General features: G+C 56.9%; 2 protein-coding genes across 4 annotated transcripts in view; one reads left to right on the forward strand and one right to left on the reverse strand.

The window, feature by feature from the left end:
* ATP2A1 (ATPase sarcoplasmic/endoplasmic reticulum Ca2+ transporting 1) lies at window positions 1-17871 on the forward strand. Of its 2 annotated transcripts, XM_027527132.1 has the most exons (23): window positions 517-821; window positions 1184-1201; window positions 1607-1689; window positions 3106-3210; window positions 4106-4244; window positions 6586-6666; window positions 7535-7620; window positions 7756-8053; window positions 8485-8651; window positions 11193-11281; window positions 11566-11668; window positions 11901-12032; window positions 13497-13619; window positions 13744-13962; window positions 14772-15107; window positions 15306-15526; window positions 15635-15837; window positions 16011-16096; window positions 16187-16320; window positions 16445-16562; window positions 16703-16820; window positions 17133-17177; window positions 17571-17871. In XM_027527132.1, the coding sequence occupies exons 1-22, from the start codon at window positions 704-706 to the stop codon at window positions 17135-17137; spliced, it is 2982 nt and encodes a 993-aa protein (XP_027382933.1). In that variant the 5' UTR covers window positions 517-703; the 3' UTR covers window positions 17138-17177; window positions 17571-17871. The 2 variants fall into 2 exon arrangements, with proteins under 2 accessions (XP_027382932.1, XP_027382933.1); XM_027527131.1 differs by lacking the exon at window positions 17133-17177 and having other exon boundaries at window positions 1-821.
* RABEP2 (rabaptin, RAB GTPase binding effector protein 2) overlaps window positions 17825-20139 on the reverse strand; it is a 12632-nt gene continuing 10317 nt past the window's right edge. The window contains exons 9-14 of one of the 2 annotated variants that reach the window (XM_027527137.1): window positions 19534-19711; window positions 19374-19385; window positions 19227-19282; window positions 19077-19130; window positions 18877-18993; window positions 17825-18477 (exon numbers count right to left, since the gene is read on the reverse strand). In XM_027527137.1, the coding sequence (XP_027382938.1) occupies window positions 18376-18477; window positions 18877-18993; window positions 19077-19130; window positions 19227-19282; window positions 19374-19385; window positions 19534-19711 (519 nt within the window). In that variant the 3' untranslated portion in view covers window positions 17825-18375. Of the gene's footprint in view, window positions 18478-18876; window positions 18994-19076; window positions 19131-19226; window positions 19283-19373; window positions 19386-19533; window positions 19712-20139 lie in introns of those variants that run through there. The other variant, XM_027527138.1, reaches the window with a different exon arrangement.

Below are 20139 nucleotides of genomic sequence, written 5' to 3' on the forward strand. Positions count from 1 at the left end.
CCCCTTGTCCCTCTAGAGCCACTTCCTCTTGCCCCCAAAGGATGTTCTCCCCCTTTTCAGCCCCCTGAGGGCTGGGTATCTCTGCTGCCATTTCAACAAACTCAGTAAGGAAGGATGAGACTGCAGCAGTAGTAGGTTCAGGGTGGATGAGATGGGAAGGGGGTTCGAGGAAAGGGAATAGAGAGAAGGGGGCTGAAGGGAAAACTGGAAGGGGTGACTCTGGAATAAGAAATTCAGTGCAGCTCAAGAAGTTGGGGCAATTGGGGAAGGGCTCAGCAGCAGAAGACAGAAATTGAGGTCTCTCCCTGCCCCCCTTCCCTAGAGCTGGGGCCACCTTAGCTTCCCTCATGAGTGACATCTCAGGCTGCAGCCCCACTGTTCCCCCTCGTCAGCAGAAATATCTCTCTCTTCTGACCCCTCCTGCTAGAGTCCCTGCCAGCCAATCCCTGGTCTGAGGGAGGGGGGAGCCTGGCCCCCCCCACTCCCTCATAAGGACCAGCTGGGGGCTGGGGGGGTGGCTGGCTGCTGTAAGTAGAACGGGGGTCAGAGCTTCGTGGAGGGAAGAATAACCTGGGGGGGGAAGGAAAGAAAAAGGAAGAAACCCAGACAAACAGGCAGGTGGACACACTGAGGAAGGCCCCCGACGTGTGAGAACCCCCCCAGAAGGAACACACCGCCCCCTGGCCCCCAGGAAGGGAGCACCATGGAGGCTGCGCACTCCAAGACCACAGAAGAATGTTTGGCCTATTTTGGGGTGAGCGAAACTACAGGCCTCACCCCGGACCAAGTTAAGCGGCATCTGGAGAAATATGGCCATAATGGTAAGTGTTCCCTGGAGGAAAAGGCTGGTAATGCCCTCCTACATCCCCACAACATACACTCACAGACACACACACACAGACTCACTTACACACACTGACACACACACACACTGAAGCCTCTCCCTCCAGGGTATCTTAGGGAAGAGGCAAGACCTGGTCACTTGAGGGCAAGGGAGGGGAGGATACTGAGAAAGCAGGATCCCTGAGTCCCTGAGTTTTGGGAAGTTTTTTGGGACAACCTCAGTGAACCTCAGTTTTTTCGTGGCCTGATTCTCTTACCTTAGCCACAAAGTCCTGGTTGTGGGTGGCATTAGACTGAGTGCCAAATGAATAATGTCCTTTTCTTCTTTTTCCCCGGGCAGAGCTCCCTGCTGAGGAGGGTAAGTTACTGGAAGCCCTGAGCTCTCATAAATGACACCTCCTTCCCTCTGGGCCCCACTCCCTTCTCCCTGTCCTCTCCTTCCAATTCCCGGGGGAAATGTTCCTCCTCAAAGGTTAGAGTCTGGCTGGGGGCAGAAGTTTCCAGGCACGTTCTCCTTGAGGCATCCAATCCTTGAACAACTGCCCACCACTTTGAGGAGCCTGTTTCTGGACTTCGGGCCAGCTCCCTCAGCCCTTTTCTCAGTACCAAATGGCCTGCCCGTCACCTTAGACCCTTCCTGCTCCAGGCTGGACCCCAGCCTGCACCTGGAGTCCCTGCATTCATCCGTTAGACCTTAACACCGCCGCCCCCCCCCCCCCCCCCCCCCCGCACTTCCCTCCCCTCCCCTTGCCTCTGCCCTCAGGGAAGTCCCTGTGGGAGCTGGTGTTAGAGCAGTTTGAAGACCTCCTGGTGCGGATCCTTCTCCTGGCCGCCTGCATTTCCTTTGTAAGTATGTTGCGCGGTGGTGGGGGGAGGGGGGTGCATCTAGGGGCTAGCCTGGGCTGTAGATTGGGGGGATCTGGAGAATCTGCTCGTGGGCAACCCCAAATCAGCGGCTCCTTTGGTCCAAGCCCTCAGCATCCTGTCCTACAGACTAGAACTGAGGGAGTGGGATGTCGCTGACTTGCATACTCCTCTGTCCTCCCCCACACCCCGCAGGCAGGTTTTATTTTAAGCTTTAAGGATGTTCTCAGCCAAAACACTGAAGCTAAGCCGCCCCCGGAGCTTCAAGGGCTCCGAGGGCTCGGGTTACCCCCCCAGCGCCGGGCTCCGGGGCTCAGACACTACTGCTGTTCCCAGGCCACTGCGGCTCCCAGCATGCCCCGGGGCTCACACAGGGCTCCGCCAATCCCCGAGCGTCCAGAAGCTCCTGCCCCTCCCTCCTGACGCTGATTGGTCGAGACAGAGACTCCCTCCTAGAGGCGGGAAAGAGCTGCTGGTGCGAGGGGGACTCCAAAGGCTCCCAAAGGCCCAGACCCCTTACCTGTCCCTGGGCCTCGCCTCCCTGCTCCCCCTATCAGCGCTGGAACTCCCGGGACCCCCTTCCTCGTCCACTTGACCTGACCCTCCCCTTCCCCCTCAACCTCAGGGCTGCCCCCACTCCCTCTCAAGGGCCTGCCTCTGCTCCTGCCCTGGAGCTTCCTTGCGCACACACCAGCCTAGCAGTCCCGCCTGCATTTTGGACTTCCTTCCTTAACATCGTAGTCCTCCTGGAAGACAGGACTCTGGAGGCAAAAGCGTCTCCTTGTCCCCTGGTCTCTGTGGTAGAGGCCTCGCGGGCCCTTGAGTACTAGCTGGCAGAACCTCACTTCTCCCTTCTCAGATTTGCTCCTTGACATTTGCCTGGGGCTGTTGCCTGGCAGTGGCAACAGCTGGGGTGGGGTGTGTACAGGAGGCCCTGTAACACTATCCCCTCCTCCTGCTCCCTCATGAAATTGGAGCTTCCCTGCCTCGGGCTGTGGGGGAGGGCTGTGGGTGGGCAGGGCGCCTGCGAGGACCACAGGGTTTTTTCTATCGGGTTTTGGCTCCCGTGGGATGGATGTGGCTTGGGGGTAGTTGGCCTGGGTGTCCCCTGAGCTTCGTTTACAAGCCAGCAACTTGGTCAGGGAAACCTGAAAGCATTCCCAGTTAATCCCCGAGCTGTGCATGTCTGTGCCCGCCTGTTCTCGCTGAATAACAGCAGTGGCTGCGCTCGTGTGAGTTAAAGGAGTGGACCGTGTAGGCACTTAAAGGGATGTGGGGCTGCAGTGCCTCCGTGATGCCCCGCCCCCTTTGCTCCTGCACGTGTTCTCATCTCTGTCTGCTCCCCTTAACCACCTGAGGGGCTTTATTATCTGTTGATCTCCTTCCCTTGCTCCCCAGGTGCTGGCCTGGTTTGAGGAAGGCGAAGAGACTGTCACCGCCTTTGTTGAACCCTTTGTCATCCTCTTGATCCTCATTGCCAATGCCATCGTGGGGGTTTGGCAGGTTAGCTTTGACCCCACCCCCCCATTCCTTCACATCCTGACACTGGACCTGAGGCCAGCCTCCCTCCCTGTCTCCTCCTCCTCCATCACTTACCCTGGGCTTGCCTAGTATCTGGTCCTTTTGCCCAGTTCAGGAGACTTGGTATTCCCACTTTCACTTGCTGGTTGTTCAACCCTGGGCAGATGCCTTCATCTCTCTGAGTCTCAATTTCCTCATCCATAAAATGGGACTCATAATCCTGTCCCTTGAGTTGTGGTGAAATTTAACAAGATGATGAGTGTGAAAGTACCCAGCCCTGTGTCTGGCATGTAGGAAGATTTCAGTAAATGCTCATTTGATATCCTTCTTCCTCTTGCTTTCTCCCACCCTCTGCTTTTCCTATCCCCTGCTTCCTGATTTTCTTTGATTCTCCTTCTTTCTCTTCCCAAAACCCCTGTAGTAGTAGTAGCAGTGTTAGTTGCTTAGTCGTGTCCAACTCTTTGCGACCCTATGGACTGTAGCCCTTCAGGCTCCTCTGTCCATGGAATTCTCCAGGCAAGAATACCAGAGTAGGTAGCCATTCCCTTCTCCAGGGGATCTTCCCAACCAGGGATCAAACCCACATTGCAGGCAGATTCTTTATTGTCTGAGCCACCAGGAAAGGCCTTAAACCCCCTCACCTATTCTCAGCTATGGGTGACGGTATCCTCACTCATCGTGTGAAGTTTGTCTGCTCCCCTGGGCCAGGAGCCAGGACCACATAACCTGCCTCCTCTGTGATGCCCCAACTTCCCCCACGACTCTGGCCCCTGCTCCTCCATCTCTACCCCACCCCATCCTCCTTGATCGGTCCCTTCTCACTCCACTACCTTCCTTTCTCTGCTGACCCTCCTCTCCTCAACCCTATTCCCCCCAGGAGCGGAATGCAGAGAATGCCATCGAGGCTCTGAAGGAATATGAACCCGAGATGGGGAAGGTCTACCGGGCTGACCGCAAGTCAGTACAAAGGATCAAAGCTCGGGATATTGTTCCTGGAGACATCGTGGAGGTGGCTGGTGAGTGATGGGAACGAGTGGTCCAGGATGGGTTTTGAGGCCAAGAAGATGTGTGTGGGGAGGGTGGGGGCTGCTCAGCCCCGATCCCGTGTCCAGGAGGTAGCCAGGATGATGTCTGGTAGTCTCGGCTTCTTCTTCTCAGACTCCTCGGGGGTCACTCCAGGGCACTGTGGCCACGGCACATCCTCTCCACCAGAGTCTGAGCAGGAACAGCCAGTCCTGTCCCCGAAGCTGCAGGCAGACCCCTTGTTCCCCCTCCTCTCAGCCAGCCCTTGCGAGCGACAGGTGGAACCCAGGCCCTGCCAAGGGCCCCGTCTCCACCCCCTCCTGAGGCCTGGCTTCCCTCTCCTTCCACCCACCCCCAAGCTTGGTCAGCTTTAAATCTTGACCTCTCCGTGCCCTTGAGGCCTCTCAAAGGGGAAGGAGCGACGGTAGAAGGGAAGGGGGGGCCAGAGGCTCGAGCCCCCGACCATGTAAGGGAAACTCAGGCCCCAGCAGAGAGCACGGGACCTGGAGGAGGGGAGCTCAAGGAGGGCCCCGCCTCTCCGGCGAGGGACACTTAATGCCTGACCAGGGAGGGGTGGGGGCCAGGAGGCTAAGATTACTGGGATTCTGCCCCCTTCAGCGGTTTTTATATTTGCCCCACGCAGGCCTTCCCACGTCTCCAGGCCCCTGGCATAGGGAGTTGTGTCTTTCTAGGGCCTGCTTCCCTCCACCAGACACCCAAGTTGCTACCCTGGGAAGCTTGGCAAAAGGGAGGGCGGGCTGAAGACCCCAGTGCCGCATCCCAGGGCCCATCTGCCACCATGACGCTTTGGAGTCAGCGCCATGAATGTCTATAAATATCCCTTTGGCTTGGGTGACAGGGTGTCCCGCCCAACTCCATTGCTGACCTCCTCCCTCCTCCGTCAGCTTCCTCTGGCACGGGAGGAGGAACCTTGGGAGCAGGAAAAGGAGAGCAGTCAAACCCCATCCCCAGGACCAGCCTTGGGACCAGGCGGGATGAGGCTGGGGGGTGGTTCTCTTCCGTGGAGAGGTCTCCAAGTCTGGTGGGGCATCCGCCGTGTCTCCCAGGCGGTTTCCTAGGCTGACCCCCTCTTTCTGTGCACATCCCTTGGCCTCCCCCACTTTTATCAGCTCTTTGCTGTCTATGGCTCCCCCCTGCCCCCACCCCACTGAAGCCACCACCCCTGCCTTATTCCCTGCAGATGCCCGTTTTCCCCAGCCCATCTCCCCAGCTCACTCACGCTGGCTTCCTGCCTTCCCCTGATGCTCAGACCACGGCCCAGCAGGCTTCTGATGTGCATCCATCCCTTCCATGTGGACCTGGCAGGACCTCCACCGCTGTCCCCTCTCCTCCTGCATCTTCTCTTCTCATTCCCTCTCCTGTCTTCTTACTCCACCTTTTGTCTGGGTTGACACTGATTTTCTCAACTCCCAATTTTTTTTTTTTCCTGTTTCTTGTACCTTCTCCAGCTGTTCCACTTTGTTCTCGTCCATGGATATACGTCTGTCCAACTTACCCTATTTTTTGGGGGTTGGGGCTGCCTCTTGTGGCATGTGGGGTCTTCTTTCCCAACCAGGGATTGAGCCTGCAACCCCTGCATTGGAAGCATGGAGTCTTAACCACTGAGCTGCCAGGGAGGTCCCTGACTCACCCTATTTACTCTAGTTCTTTTCATGCCTGTCCCTCCTCACCTTTCTCCCTCTCGTTTCCCTCTCTGTTTTGCTGTCTGCCATGGCACCCCACTCCAGTACTCTTGCCTGGAAAATCCCATGGATGGAGGAGCCTGGTAGGCTGCAGTCCATGGTGTCACGAAGAGTCAGATATGACTGAGTGACTTCACTTTCACGCATTGGAGAAGGAAATGGCAACCCACTCCAGTGTTCTTGCCTGGAGAGTCCCAGGGACGGGGGAGCCTGGTGGACTGCTGTCTATGGGGTCGCACAGAGTCGGACACGACTGAAGTGACTTAGCATCCTCACTTTTAGGGCTTCCCTGGTGACTCAGTGGTAAAGGACCCGCCTGCAGGAGACTCAAGAGTCATGGCTTTGATCCCCGAGTCGGGAAGACTCCCTGGAGGAGGGCACAGCAACCCACTCTAGTATTCTTGCCTAGAGAATCCCCATGGACAGCAGAGCCTGGTGGGCTACAGTCCGTGTGGTTGCCTAATAGGGAGAAGAACATTCGGCAGGGAGACAGTGGCAGTGAGGGTTAGAGGGAGAGCCTTGCTGGGATGACAGGACGACCCCCTGAGACCTGAAGGAGGAGGGGTCTTCAGACAAAGATGGGGTTTTCTCCCTTCTCTGCTGACTTCATGCCCCTCTTCTCTCTCCACAGTGGGGGACAAGGTCCCGGCAGATATCCGCATCCTCACCATCAAGTCTACCACCCTCCGGGTCGACCAGTCCATCCTGACAGGTCTACTGGCCAGAGGGCAGGGCGGGGGATGCATCACAGGAGGATTTCATGTGGGAGGAACTGAGTGGACAGAGAGAAAGGGGACCCCTGGCCATAGGGCCCCTGTCCTGGCCCCATCGTGGCAGCGATGTCTGCCCTGGTCAGCTTTGCTCACAGCCTGAGCCTGGAACACAGGGGGTCATGGGAGACAGTGGGATGTTTATGCCCATCTCCAGATCGCCCATAACTCATCCCTTCCACACAGATACGTGGGCACCGTCACCCAGAGAACCATCTTGCCTCTTCAAAAGCCCTCAAGTGAGGAAGCATAGGTTCTAGGATCAGATACAGGGTTCAGATCCACTTAACACCTCAGCTGCTTCCGTTTCTGCCCTGGGAGAGAGAAGAGAGAGCCAGTGAGCTTGCTCTGTGGTCCAAGGAGGCCAGCTGGGCTGGCTCAGGGTGATTGCCTGAGCTCCTGCCCTTCCGGTGAGGGATACAAGGTCCCCAGGGTGGGGGCCTCTCCCTTCCACGAAAGCACTCTCCAATTGAGACCGCACTTTCAGGTACATCCGCTTATTTGATTTTTACCAAGACTGTGTTCTGAAATGTGCACATCATTGTCCCCGTTTCACAGCAGAGCAAACCGAGGTTAAGTCATCCAAAGCCAGGCAGTTTGTGCATAGTCAGGCGGGGATTGGGGTCAAGGCCTTTTCCTCTAAGGGCAATGAGTTTCCCGTCTACCTCCAGGGGCTTCTTTTCAGAGTCCAGACTTCCTCCAGGATTGTTGCTTGATCCTTCCTAGGCTGAGAAGGGAGAGAGTTAGGGGCAGGAAGTCTGAGTGAAAGATATGACGTCATCTGAAAGCCCGTCCGGCCCTTCTCCACAGGCGAGTCTGTCTCTGTCATCAAGCACACAGAACCTGTTCCCGACCCCCGAGCTGTCAACCAGGATAAGAAGAACATGCTTTTCTCGGTGAGCCCTTCAGGGCCAGCTGTCCTGTTCTCCAGCCAGGGGGCCCTGGTCTGGGAGAGATGTGACGGCAAGGGAAGAGATGAGGCCCACAGCTGGGGCCTCACCTGACTCCCTGCCTCTTCTTCCCCTTCCCAGGGCACCAACATCGCAGCCGGCAAGGCCATCGGCATTGTGGCCACCACCGGTGTGGGCACCGAGATTGGGAAGATCCGTGACCAAATGGCCGCCACAGAGCAGGACAAGACCCCTCTGCAGCAAAAGCTGGATGAGTTTGGGGAGCAGCTCTCCAAGGTCATCTCCCTCATCTGCGTGGCCGTCTGGCTCATCAACATTGGCCACTTCAACGACCCCGTGCATGGGGGCTCCTGGATCCGTGGTGCCATCTACTACTTTAAGATCGCCGTGGCCCTGGCTGTGGCTGCCATCCCCGAGGGTAGGGCGACCTCTCTGTCTCCTCCCATTTGCTCCTCTCAGCTGCAAAGACCCTTTATCTGAATAAGATAACATTTACCAGCCCCAAGGATTAGGACCGGGTATCTTTGGGGGCTGCTCTTCAGCCAGGTGGCACAGTTGGTAAAAGAATCCATCTGTCAGTGGAGGAGACGCGATGGGTTCAATCCCTGAGTCAGGAAGAGTCCCCCTGGAGAAGGAAATGGCAACCTGCTCCAATATTCTTGCCTGGGAGATTGCATGGACAGAAAGGCCTAGTGGGCTACACAGTCCACGGAGTCCCAAAGAGTTGGATACAACTGAGCACGCGTTGTACACACACAACGCGCGCGCACGCACACGCATTCAGCCTAGCCCACTAGGTCTCCCTCTGTGCCCCGGTTTAGTTCCCTCACCCCCCCTCCTTCCCCATAGGCCTTCCTGCAGTCATCACCACCTGCCTGGCCTTGGGCACCCGCCGGATGGCAAAGAAGAACGCGATCGTGAGGAGCCTGCCCTCCGTGGAGACTCTGGGCTGCACCTCTGTCATCTGTTCCGACAAGACGGGCACCCTCACCACCAACCAGATGTCTGTCTGCAAGGTCAGGGCAGGGTGGCAACTCCCACTCAGATGGGAGGTGAAATGGTGGGCGTGACCCCTTCATCACGGGCAGCTTCTCATTTGGGCCTGAGAAAGAAATGCTCGGAGGGCACAGGGCGCCATCCTGCCAGCTGTGAGAGGGGGCAGAGAAGCCCGCCTGTCCTCGTCAGACAGCTCTCTGTGGCCCCCATCCGTGTGCCAGACACTGCCGTGTGTAAGCTCTAATCCCCCACAGCTGCCCCACCAGGGGAAGGTTTTGTTACCCAGTTTTCCAGAGGAGGAAACTGAGGCTCTGGGAAATTCCATGCACAGTTAATAAGGAGCAGAATTGAGTTTCAAACCCAAGTCTGTCTGGCCCTAGAGTACCTGCCTGTGCACCAGACTACCCTCCAGAGTGGTCCTCTGTGACGGGGCAGGAGGAACCTGGTCGCATGAATCCCAAATGGCATTTCCTGAGCCAGGGCCCTTGATCTTTTCTGTGCCCTGGACCCTTTGACCGTCTGGACCTCTACATTTAATATTTTCAGTGTATAAAGTAAAACACACAAGATCCTGTTTTTAAAATACACTGGATTGGGAATTGCTGCCGGTCCGATGATTAGGACTCGATGCTTTCACTGCTGTGGCCCAGGTTCCATCCCTGGTCGGGCAACCAAGATCCTGTCAAGCCGGGCAGCGCAGGCAAAAACAGAAATAAAATGCGCTGGATTACAGAGGAAACCACTGATTGAAATATAGCAATCAAAATATTTTAAAAACAGATTCGTGGTTTGGTAACACATATGCTCCTTTAATAATGTATTAAGTAGCAAGTCCAACAGTAGTTCTCATAAGCGCCGTAACGCTGAGGCAGGGATGAGTATAAATGCTATTTTGAGAGCCCTGAAACAGTGCAACGTGATAGGAGAGTGTTTATGATTTTATTGGTGGCCAAGTCACAGCTTTTGCTAATGCTAACGTGGTGCATTGCCCACATTCATAACTGGAAGGAAATGCTAAATATAAGAGAAAAAATGAAATGTAATTTTAAAATTTTTATTCATTTTTAATTGAAGGATAATTGCTTTACAGTATTGTGTTGGTTTCTGCCAAACATTAACATGAATCAGCCATAGGTATACCTGAAAAAGATGTTAGTTTTGTTTTGCCATCAAAGTTCACAGATCCCTTGGTCTGCGGGGTCATCCATGGACCCCAGGCAGAGAACCCCTGACCTAAAAACAATTCTCTGGACTACCATGTCTGTGAAATAGAAATGACTGTCCAAAGAATCAAGGCCTCTCAGACCAGGCACAGGCCTGCTGGCGTTTGAAAGCCTCAGAGGAGGCTGACTGTAGAGAGGGTGGATTTCACTTTTTTTTTAACCCAGATTTTCCCAGACTTTGCTGGCCGCAGAACCATTTTATCTTGGAACATGTCTTAAGCCCCATCCCTTCCACACTTGCTCTGGTTCAGGGTGGGCTTCTCGCCTCTGTGCTGTGTGACCTACATTCCCTCCAAAGCACAGGCGTCAAAGCCAGGCCACTGGGCTCCTGTCATGTTTCATAAAAATGAACTCATTGCCCACATTTGAAAAGTTAAGAGATTTCATAGAAAAATAACCTGAATTTCTAGTTCTTCCTGCAAAACTGGAAGATCTGGCTGCAAGAGGCTGGAGCTGTAGATGGGTCACGTGCTGGCACGTGGACCGGTGGCCACAGTCCCCAGAACACCTTGTGATGCACCTCTTATTTTACCAATTGATCTGGAGGGACCTTCAGTGTGACCTTCAATAACTTAAAAAAAATAATTTTATTTATTTATTGGCTGTGCTGGGTCTCTAGTTGCGCAAGGTTTTCTCTCGTTGTGGCGAGCAGGGTCTACTCTCTCGTTGAGTGTGCAGGCTTCTCCTTTTGGTGGCTTCTCTTGTTGCCGAGCTTGGGCTCCATGGCACGTGGGCTCAGTAGCTGCGGCTCCCGGGCTGTAGAGCACGGCTCGACAGTTGTGGCACACAGGCTTTGTTGATCCGTAGCATGTGGGATCTTCCCGGATCAGGGATCAAACCTGTGTCTCCTGCATTAGCAGGCGGCTTCTTTACCACTGAGCCACCAGGAAAGCCCTGCAATAATTACAAAATACATACATGTTCATTTTATTTATTTGTCTGCACGGGGTCTTAGTCGTGGCACCTGGGGCCTTTGATCTTCACTGCGGCATGTGGGCTCTCAGTGGCAGCACATGGGATCTAGTTCCCTGACCAGGGAGCCAGTCCAGGCCCCTTGCATTGCGAGTGTGGAGTCCTAACCACTGGACCACCAGGGAAGTCCCGTAACTTTTAAGGCCATGGACACAGAATAAGAAGAATGATTTGCAAGGGAGTGGTGGGAAAGGGGAGGATGCAGGAAGGAAAAAGGAAGAATGAGTCGGGGGATGGTGGGGGGAAGTTGGGTGAGTGTGTGCAGCTGGCCGGACAGGGATGCTCGTGGCCTGGGCCTTGCCTTGGTGCAGACTGCCTTTGGACACAAGGAGAGTTAGCCATGTGTGCACACCCCCTTCTCTGCAGATGTTCATCATCGACAGGATAGATGGGGACCTCTGCCTGCTGAACGAGTTCTCTGTCACTGGCTCCACTTACGCTCCTGAAGGAGAGGTGTAAGTCCCCTCAAAGGTCGTCTTCCATTTCCCTGTGCCCCTTCCCCACCACACACACAGACACACACACACCTCCTCTCTCCCCCGGGGCCCTCCCTCTAGTTTTGTCTTCCTGTTTCTCTCCTGTTCTTCCCTGGCCTCGTTCTCTCTCCCGCCGCCGCTCATCACCACGTTGGTGCCACCTGCCCCCGTCCCTCGCTGCTTTCCCCGTGCTCTCTCTGCATCTCATTCCCCATCTTCTCTACCTGTCTCTTTCCCTTCCTTCCTCCCCGCCCCGCCGCCAGCTTGAAGAATGATAAGCCAGTCCGCTCAGGGCAGTATGACGGGCTGGTGGAGCTGGCCACCATTTGTGCCCTCTGCAATGACTCCTCCTTGGACTTCAATGAGGTAACCTCTCCTCTCCTGAAGCGGCCCCTCCTTGCCCCTCGAGCTGGCTGCGTCCAGGCCTCCCCCACAGGCTGCAAAGAAGGGATCTGGGGGAGGGGGTCCCTCGTACCAAGCCTCTCCTGGGTGTAAGGGGAAGAGAGTAGTTTGCTCCCTTCCCGTTCTAGGTGGAAGGTGGGAGCAAGGGGCCAGGAGCCCAGGGCACCTACTTCCTCTTCCTTCTCTGCCCTCTCAGACCAAAGGTATTTATGAGAAGGTGGGAGAGGCCACCGAGACAGCCCTCACCACCCTGGTGGAGAAGATGAATGTATTCAACACTGAAGTGAGAAACCTCTCGAAGGTAGAGAGGGCCAACGCCTGCAACTCGGTGAGTCTGGGCGCTCCCTCCCGTTTGTCTCCACCCTGTACAGGCCAGGACCTAAGGAACCTCAGGAGATGGGGCCCCGCAGGGCCTTGTGCTGGGAGCCAGCCCCAACAAGCAGCTGGCCTGTCCACAGCTTTCCTTGGTGAGGCTGACTTGGGGTGGGGTCTCCTGACCCTCACTTACACCACTCTTTCTGGTGCCCAGCTGGAGCATCCCTGGATGCACCGACAGTCACCTTCCCCACCATGTTCCTAGTGGAAAGGGACTGAGCTGGTCCCAGAAACCATGAGTGACCTATCCTGGGACAGCCCAATGTCAACTGCTACCCACTGCCTCTAGGAACACACTCATTTTTTTTTTTTATCAGATCTCAAGACTTGATTTGTGGCTTCCCTGGTGGCTCAGATGGTAAAGAATCTGCCTGCAATGTGGGAGACCCTGGGTTTAATTCCTGGGTCGTAAAGATCCCCTGAAGAAGGGAATGGCTACCCACTCCAGTATTCTGGCCTGGAGAATTCCATGAACAGAGGAGCCTGGTGGGCTACAGTCAAGGGGGCAGGCTACAGTCCATGGGGCCGCAAAGAGTTGGACCTGACTGAATGACTAATGCTTTCAAGACCTGATTTAGGATTTGAGAAATATGACTACTTCATATGTGTCTGCTTCCCTGATACACAAGTCCAAATCTGAGATTATTACTCTAAGTTCCCAATGTTAATATTTACTAAAGGTCTATATTGATTTCCTCAGGGTTGTCTTATTAAATTTCCCACACTGCTCATTCTTTTTTTTTTTGGTAAAGGCAAGATGCTTGTTGCTGTTTTAATATAACAAAAATATTGAAAGCCACCTAAGTATCAATAGAGGATTCATTTTTAAAAATTTACAAATTATAATATAAACATCAACATTTTTTATTTACTGTTGCTATTATTGTTTTGTGGAGAAACATCCAGACTGCATTTGGCACATTCATTTTCATGAGGTGCTTGGTACTGCATGCCAGGCACCAGCTCCCCGCTGTCTAACAACACACAGACCCACACATGTGGTTGCTTACATTTAAATTATTAAATAAAGTGAAAACTCAGTTCTTCAGATGCACTAAGCACGTATCCTGGGCTCAGTAACCACTGTTCAGTTGCACTGCATTCGGCCACGTAGATTATTAAACATACCCATCATTCTGGAAGGTTCTATTGGACAGTGCTGCACTACGTCATCTTGTTTCTATTGTGCTTTCAGTTGGACACTAAGACCATAGCTCCACTAGCCTTGGAATTCTCTCCATTTCTGCTGTAGGTAGCAGACTCAGCTTTATCTCAGACTCAGCTTGCGGTCTGCTCTGACCTCCAGATCTTTTTTGGCTATGCTTTTAAGGGTCTGGGACCCTTCTAGCACAGCATCATTGCTCTTTCCCCATCCATCTCAAGTCTGGCCTCTCTCTCCCTGTCTCCTCTCTCTCAGGTGATCCGCCAGCTAATGAAGAAGGAATTCACCCTGGAGTTCTCCCGGGACCGAAAGTCCATGTCTGTCTATTGCTCTCCAGCAAAATCCCGGGCTGCTGTGGGCAATAAGATGTTTGTCAAGGTCAGGAATTTCCGAGTGTGCCTTGGCCCCCCTTCTTCCTAATCCTGAGCCCTTCTCTTTACCCGTGCCGCTCACCACGTGCTGGAAAGAACAGCTGTCTCTGAGTGTTGCTCTGCTCCACTAGGGTGCCCCTGAGGGGGTCATCGATCGCTGTAACTACGTGCGAGTGGGCACCACCCGGGTGCCCATGACAGGGCCGGTGAAGGAGAAGATTCTGTCGGTGATCAAAGAGTGGGGTACTGGCCGGGACACCCTGCGCTGCCTGGCGCTGGCCACTCGGGACACCCCCCCCAAGCGAGAGGAGATGGTCCTGGATGACTCTACCAAGTTCATGGAGTACGAGGTGAGTCACCTGCCTCACCCCCTCTGCCACCCGTCATGTCCTGCCTTGTCACGGGGCCTGGAGTCACAGGACGTCAGAGTTTGAAAGAATCTTAGGAGTCTTCCAGTCCAGGCCGCTTGGCCTGTGGTCCGTAGACTCATCTGATATGAGGGTGAGGCACTTGTTCCAGAACAGAAGCCAGCCGGGTCACTAAGCACGCTTGGGTTCAGCTGACGTGCTTTCACAGTGAGGTTTTGTGGGGGTTTTTTTGGGTCATTATTGAATTTGTTATGATATTACTTCTGTTTTATGTTTTGGGATTTTTTTGGGCCCCGAGGCATGTGGGATTTAGCTCCCTGACCAGGGATCAAACCCGCACCCCCTGCATTGGAAGGTAAAGTCTTAGCCACTGGGCTGCCAGGGAAGTCCCACAGTGAGGTTTTCTTAAGAGGTGCATCAACCTGTATCCTGGGACCGGCTCTTTATCTCATAGTGGACCTGCTCTGAGTAGCACGGAAGTCCACTCCATTTTATAGAGAGAACAGTGTGGTCTGGCAGGTAACACTCAAAGCTGGAGACCAAGCAAGTGGCCCTGCTGAAAGCAGAAAGCACTTCCCTCACTTCCAGGTCGAGTTCTTTCTATGAAAGACAGGATCTGCCACCTAGGATGGGCCTGGCATCCCACAGGCCCTCATGGGAACAAGGAATGTTTCCTGCCCTTGAGCTTAGAGGCCTGGCTGAGGTTTGAGCACCAGGCGTAGACACAGCTCTCCCTCCCACCCCCCAAGCCTCCTCCCCTGAGTCTGTCACTCTCTGCTCTGTCCCCCTAGACGGACTTGACATTCGTTGGCGTCGTGGGCATGCTGGACCCGCCCCGCAAGGAGGTCATGGGCTCCATCCAACTATGCCGAGACGCTGGAATCCGAGTAATCATGATCACCGGAGACAACAAGGGCACGGCCATTGCCATCTGCCGACGGATTGGCATCTTCGGGGAGAACGAGGATGTGGCTGACCGGGCCTACACTGGCCGGGAGTTCGATGACCTGCCCCTGGCCGAGCAGCGGGAGGCCTGCCGACGCGCCTGCTGCTTCGCCCGCGTGGAGCCCACCCACAAGTCGAAGATCGTGGAGTATCTGCAGTCCTTCGATGAGATCACGGCGATGGTGCGGGGACCGGGGCACGTGGGGTCTGCTCAGTGTCTACTGAGATGTCGGTCTTGGGAAGCTGGGGGCCCAGGGAGGACATGGCTGAGCGGGGGCCCTGCTGAGATGTGCAGAGGGGAGGAATTCGGGCCCAGATGGAAGAGTGTCAAGGAGGATACGAGGAAGGGGCCAGCTCCCACCTTCTTTCTCTCCCTGCAGACAGGTGATGGCGTCAATGACGCCCCTGCGCTGAAGAAGGCGGAAATCGGCATTGCCATGGGATCCGGCACTGCCGTGGCCAAGACAGCCTCTGAGATGGTGCTGGCCGACGACAACTTCTCCACCATTGTGGCTGCCGTGGAGGAGGGCCGGGCCATCTACAACAACATGAAGCAGTTTATCCGCTACCTCATCTCCTCCAACGTGGGCGAGGTGGTCTGGTGAGCAGCCGGAAGGGCTATCAGCGGGGAACCTGTGGCTGGTATGGGGGATGGGGTGACCACAGGCCTGGGAGGCAGGACAGACCTGTGACCGCCTCCTTCTGGCAGCATCTTCCTGACAGCTGCCCTGGGGCTGCCCGAGGCCCTGATCCCTGTGCAGCTGCTGTGGGTGAACCTGGTGACCGATGGGCTCCCAGCCACAGCCCTGGGCTTCAACCCCCCAGACCTGGACATCATGGACCGGCCCCCCCGGACCCCCAAGGAGCCCCTCATCAGTGGCTGGCTCTTCTTCCGCTACATGGCAATTGGGGGTGAGCAGGACGGAACCCCAAGCTTCTTCCCCACCCTCAGCTTCCCCATGGCAGCTACCCTGGCTGGTGGGCCCTCTGCCTGCACCGCTGTTCATGGCCACCAGCCCTCTCAAGCCCTCCTGTCTCCCCAGCCCTGGCACCGCCCCCCCAATGCCCATCTCCTCTCCACACAGGCTATGTGGGTGCAGCCACCGTGGGAGCAGCGGCCTGGTGGTTCCTGTATGCTGAGGACGGGCCTCACGTCACCTACAGCCAGCTGGTAGGGCAGGACCGAGACGGGAGGAGGGGGCAGTGAAGGAGGGTGGCGGAGGCTTCTGGGGATCCCAGCTTCTCCCCTCGCCCTCGGCAGACTCACTTCATGAAGTGCTCGGAGCACAGCCCAGACTTCGAGGGTGTGGACTGTGAGGTCTTCGAGGCCCCGCAGCCCATGACCATGGCCTTGTCTGTGCTGGTCACCATCGAGATGTGCAATGCTCTCAACAGGTGGGCCTACCTCCCCTCCCGCCACCTGTCTGGAGGCCACCGCCTTTGTCCTCCAGCCCTCCCGCTCATCACTTCTCTCCCCTGTGCGCCCCCCACCCTGGCTCCGCCTGCCGCCTGCTTGCAGCCTGTCTGAGAATCAGTCCCTCGTGCGGATGCCACCCTGGGTGAACATCTGGCTGGTGGGCTCCATCGGCCTCTCCATGTCCCTCCACTTCCTCATCCTCTACGTGGACCCTCTGCCGGTGAGCCTTCTTCTGGCCAGGAGCCACCTGCCACCTCACCCACGGGGGTCTCTTCAGGGATCCAGAGGGAGGGATAGTCAGGCTGGCGCAGTGGCAGCTCCGCGGGCTCCTTCTCACTGCCCTTCCTGCCTCCCCCCTAGATGATCTTCAAGCTCCAAGCCCTGGACCTGTACCATTGGCTCATGGTCCTCAAGATCTCATTACCAGTCATTGGGCTCGACGAAATCCTCAAGTTCGTTGCTCGAAACTACCTGGAGGGTAAGAGGCTCCCCTCCTCGGAGCCCCATCTGCCCCCCCTCAAAGCCCCGGCATAGCCCCCTCCCTGCGTGCTGCCAAGGCGCCTGCCCCCTTCCTCCTTCCTTTGCAGGTGGGTGAGTCCTGGGCTCCGCTGGCCCGTGCCCTTCGCCGAGTGGCCCACTTGGGCCCTTCCCTCCTTTCCCCCCACCCGCCCCTCTGAACCCCATGCAGACATGGTCTCCTAGGCACCCCCACAACCTCCCCAGCCCTCTTGGCCCCTGTGCCTGCCTCCTTCCCTGGATAATGGTGTCTCTCTGTCCTCTTTGGCCATAGGATAACCCGTTTCCCCCTCCTCCATCTCTTTGAACCGTGTCACAGGTATCACCCCTCTTCCTGCCCTCGCCCCAGCTGCTGTGCCCCTTGCCCGCCCCTCTCCCTTCAGGTGGCGCCGAGGTCACTTATCCTCGCAGCTCCACCTGGAGCCACTGCCGCCACCGCCGCGCTTCTGAGTGGGGCCGGGTGTCGGGCACCACTGTGTGCTGGGCTGCGCTGCGTTGCGCTGGCTGGGCGCTGAGCTGTCTGCTGCTGGGGCTGCAGTGGTTGGGAGGAGGGGGGCTGGGGACACAGGTGAGTGGTTGGGTGGTGGTGGGGCCCTCCAGGTGAGTGTGCCAGGGGACAGGCAGGGAGCTGGGAGGAACTGTTCTTCTCGGGTCCCACTCCACCCACCCCACCTAAGATGAGAAAGTCTCATCCTTCCCTTTCCCCTTCCAGATCCAGAAGATGAAAGAAGGAAGCAACCAGGCCTTTTGCCCTCCCTCCCCACCCCATAGTGACGCATCTTCGGCCAGAGCTGTGGCACAGGCCCCACCCTCCACAACGTTCCCTATTCCTCCCGCCCGACATTCTTGTTTATAAACACTATGTCCCCTTCACTTCTCCTCCCCCCTCAGCAACCTGTCCCCCTTTTGCCCTTGTGAAACCTCCCCTCCCCGACCCCGTGGGGCTCGCAGGGACAAGGCGACTGATTGAGCTGAGCTGCTTATTTATTGAAAATAAATGACAGAAAAATCTGGCCTTGTCTCCATGCACACATCTTGGGGCCTGGCTAGGGCCCCTGGGGACAAGCATCTTAGTGTCAACGCAGTCTGGGAAGCAGCCACCTGGCCCAGGGCGCGGGTGCAGACGGGCCTGGGGACGCACCCCAAGACTCCTGGCCACCACTCGCAGCTGTCCCTGGGGGAAGGGGACGTGAGGTGACGGGTGTGGCTGTTAGTCTGGGTGGCGGCGGGCGCAGGAGGGTTGGAACCCAGGAGGCAGCATGGCAGCCAGAAAGCCACAGGGCCGAGCTGGCTCACAGAGGGGCTTGGGACCCTCGCCCGGGTGTCATCTTTGGAAGCAGAAGGCCCAGCCGTCTTTAGGAGGAGTGCTGCAGGGGCCAGGGCAGCGGTGGCCCTGTCACCTCGACCCTGGCCTTGGAGAGGGTGACGACTCCATCCTGAGACCACCCCCTCAAGCCTCGGCCTCATGGTTCAGGAGTGAAGGGCGGTCTCCCCCAGGGTGGGCGGGTGCCAGCCCCTCAGGTGTCCTTGATGTCCCTGACGTCCCGAAGGGGCGCCTCGTCTATGATGCCGCGCACCTGCTCCAGGCTCCCTGCCTGGCGGATCCGTTCCAGGCGCACCTGTGGGGGCCGGCAAGGGAGGCAGAGGGCCCTCGGTGGGAAAATGCAGCCTCCACCCCGCCGGCCAGCTGCTCCCCGCCACGAGGGGCAAGGGCTCAGGACTCCTCCTCCCCAACCCACAGTGAAACTGACTTCAAGGGAAGAAGTAGGTCCTCAGACAGCAGGCTGAGGAGGGGCGGGCAGGGGCAGGCGGGACTGACGAGATGAGCACATGGCATGCCCACAAGCCCGGCCCTGGGCCACGGGCTTCGAGTAACAGGGAGCAACAGCTAAGAGGAAAGGACTGTGCCAGCCCCAGGGGGAGGAAGAAGACTCCTCTAGCCGGGGGCCTGTCCTTGCAAGACCTAGGACAAGTCGCCGGGAGTCACGCCAGCCCGGTGGGGAAGGGACATGCAGTACCTGCAGGGCCTGGGACAGTCGTACGAAATCCCGCTGCACCTGCTCACTGGTCTCCAGCTCCGCCTGCAGCCGCAGCATCTTTGCCCGCTGCTCCGAGAGCAGGTCTGTGAGCTGGGCCTGGGGGCACAGGACATAGAGCTGGGGTCTCGGATGGGATGTCTGGACGGGGTTACCCCTTCAGTACCACCCCTGATCCTGACCTCTTCTGTGCGGCCCGTGCCCTGTGATGGCCTGAGGACCTCCTGCCGCTTGGCCTGAGGGAGACATAAAAGGCAGCAGGGACCGGTGAGGGTCTTGTCCGCACTGCCAGCCTCCCCCATCAGCCCGGCCTGGCCCGGGTCCTGCCTCACCTTGCTCTGTTCCTCCTGGACGCGCTCCATCTCCATCCTCAAGCTGCACAGGGAGGCTGGGGAGTCAGGCAGGGCCAAAACGTCAGGCCCACACCCTTGCTCCTTCCCCTCCCGGCCTGGCGGGGACAGGCTCCCGCCCATACTCACCCTCTAACACCTCTGTGTGGGAAGGAAAGAAAGACAGGTCAAGGCTCATCCTTCTCGCCCTGCACCTCTCACCCCTCCCAGAGCCTGGGGGGGTGGGGGGGTCCTCGTGAGAGCTGGCCTCCTGGGGAGGGAGGGGGGCTGGCTGGCACCCTCTCCTCACCTGTCTCCTCCCGCTGCACCCTCAGCTGCCCCTCCAGGCTGGCCCTCGCCGCCGTCTCCTCGTCCAGCGCCTCCCGCAGAGTCACGATCTCAATCCGCAGCCTCTCGGCCTCGTGCTCCTGGGCCTGCTGGCGGGCCCGTGCCTCCTGTTGCGTGCGGCGCACCAGCTGCTGCAGCTCCTGGGAGGAAGCAAGTCACTGGCTGGTTGCAGGGTGGTGTGTGTGTGGGGGGGGGGGAGGAGGGGCAGAGGCCCCGGGGGCCAGGGACTCAAAGGGGATGGTGGGGAGGGTGGACACACACACCCTTGGATGGCTGCTTCCTGCAGCACAAGCCCAGGTAGGAGGACCCTCGGGAGTGGAGTTGAGTGCAAGTTCCAGATTACCCAGAGCAAGACTTGGAGCTCTTGTAATGCTCAGAAACAACTAAAGTTATGAGCACTCCACAGTTTAGGCAGACATGCATGTGTGTTGGCTTAGCCAAAACATTCATTCAGGTTTTTCTGGGCGCTGTTATGGAAAAACCAGAACGACTCTTTAGGCCAACCCAATAATAAAAATGACACCAAAGAAGGCAAAGGAATGATAAAGCTGGGGACGGCAGAAGCAGA

This window comes from Bos indicus x Bos taurus, chromosome 25 (genome assembly GCF_003369695.1).
Source record: "Bos indicus x Bos taurus breed Angus x Brahman F1 hybrid chromosome 25, Bos_hybrid_MaternalHap_v2.0, whole genome shotgun sequence".
Taxonomy (NCBI): domain Eukaryota; kingdom Metazoa; phylum Chordata; class Mammalia; order Artiodactyla; family Bovidae; genus Bos; species Bos indicus x Bos taurus.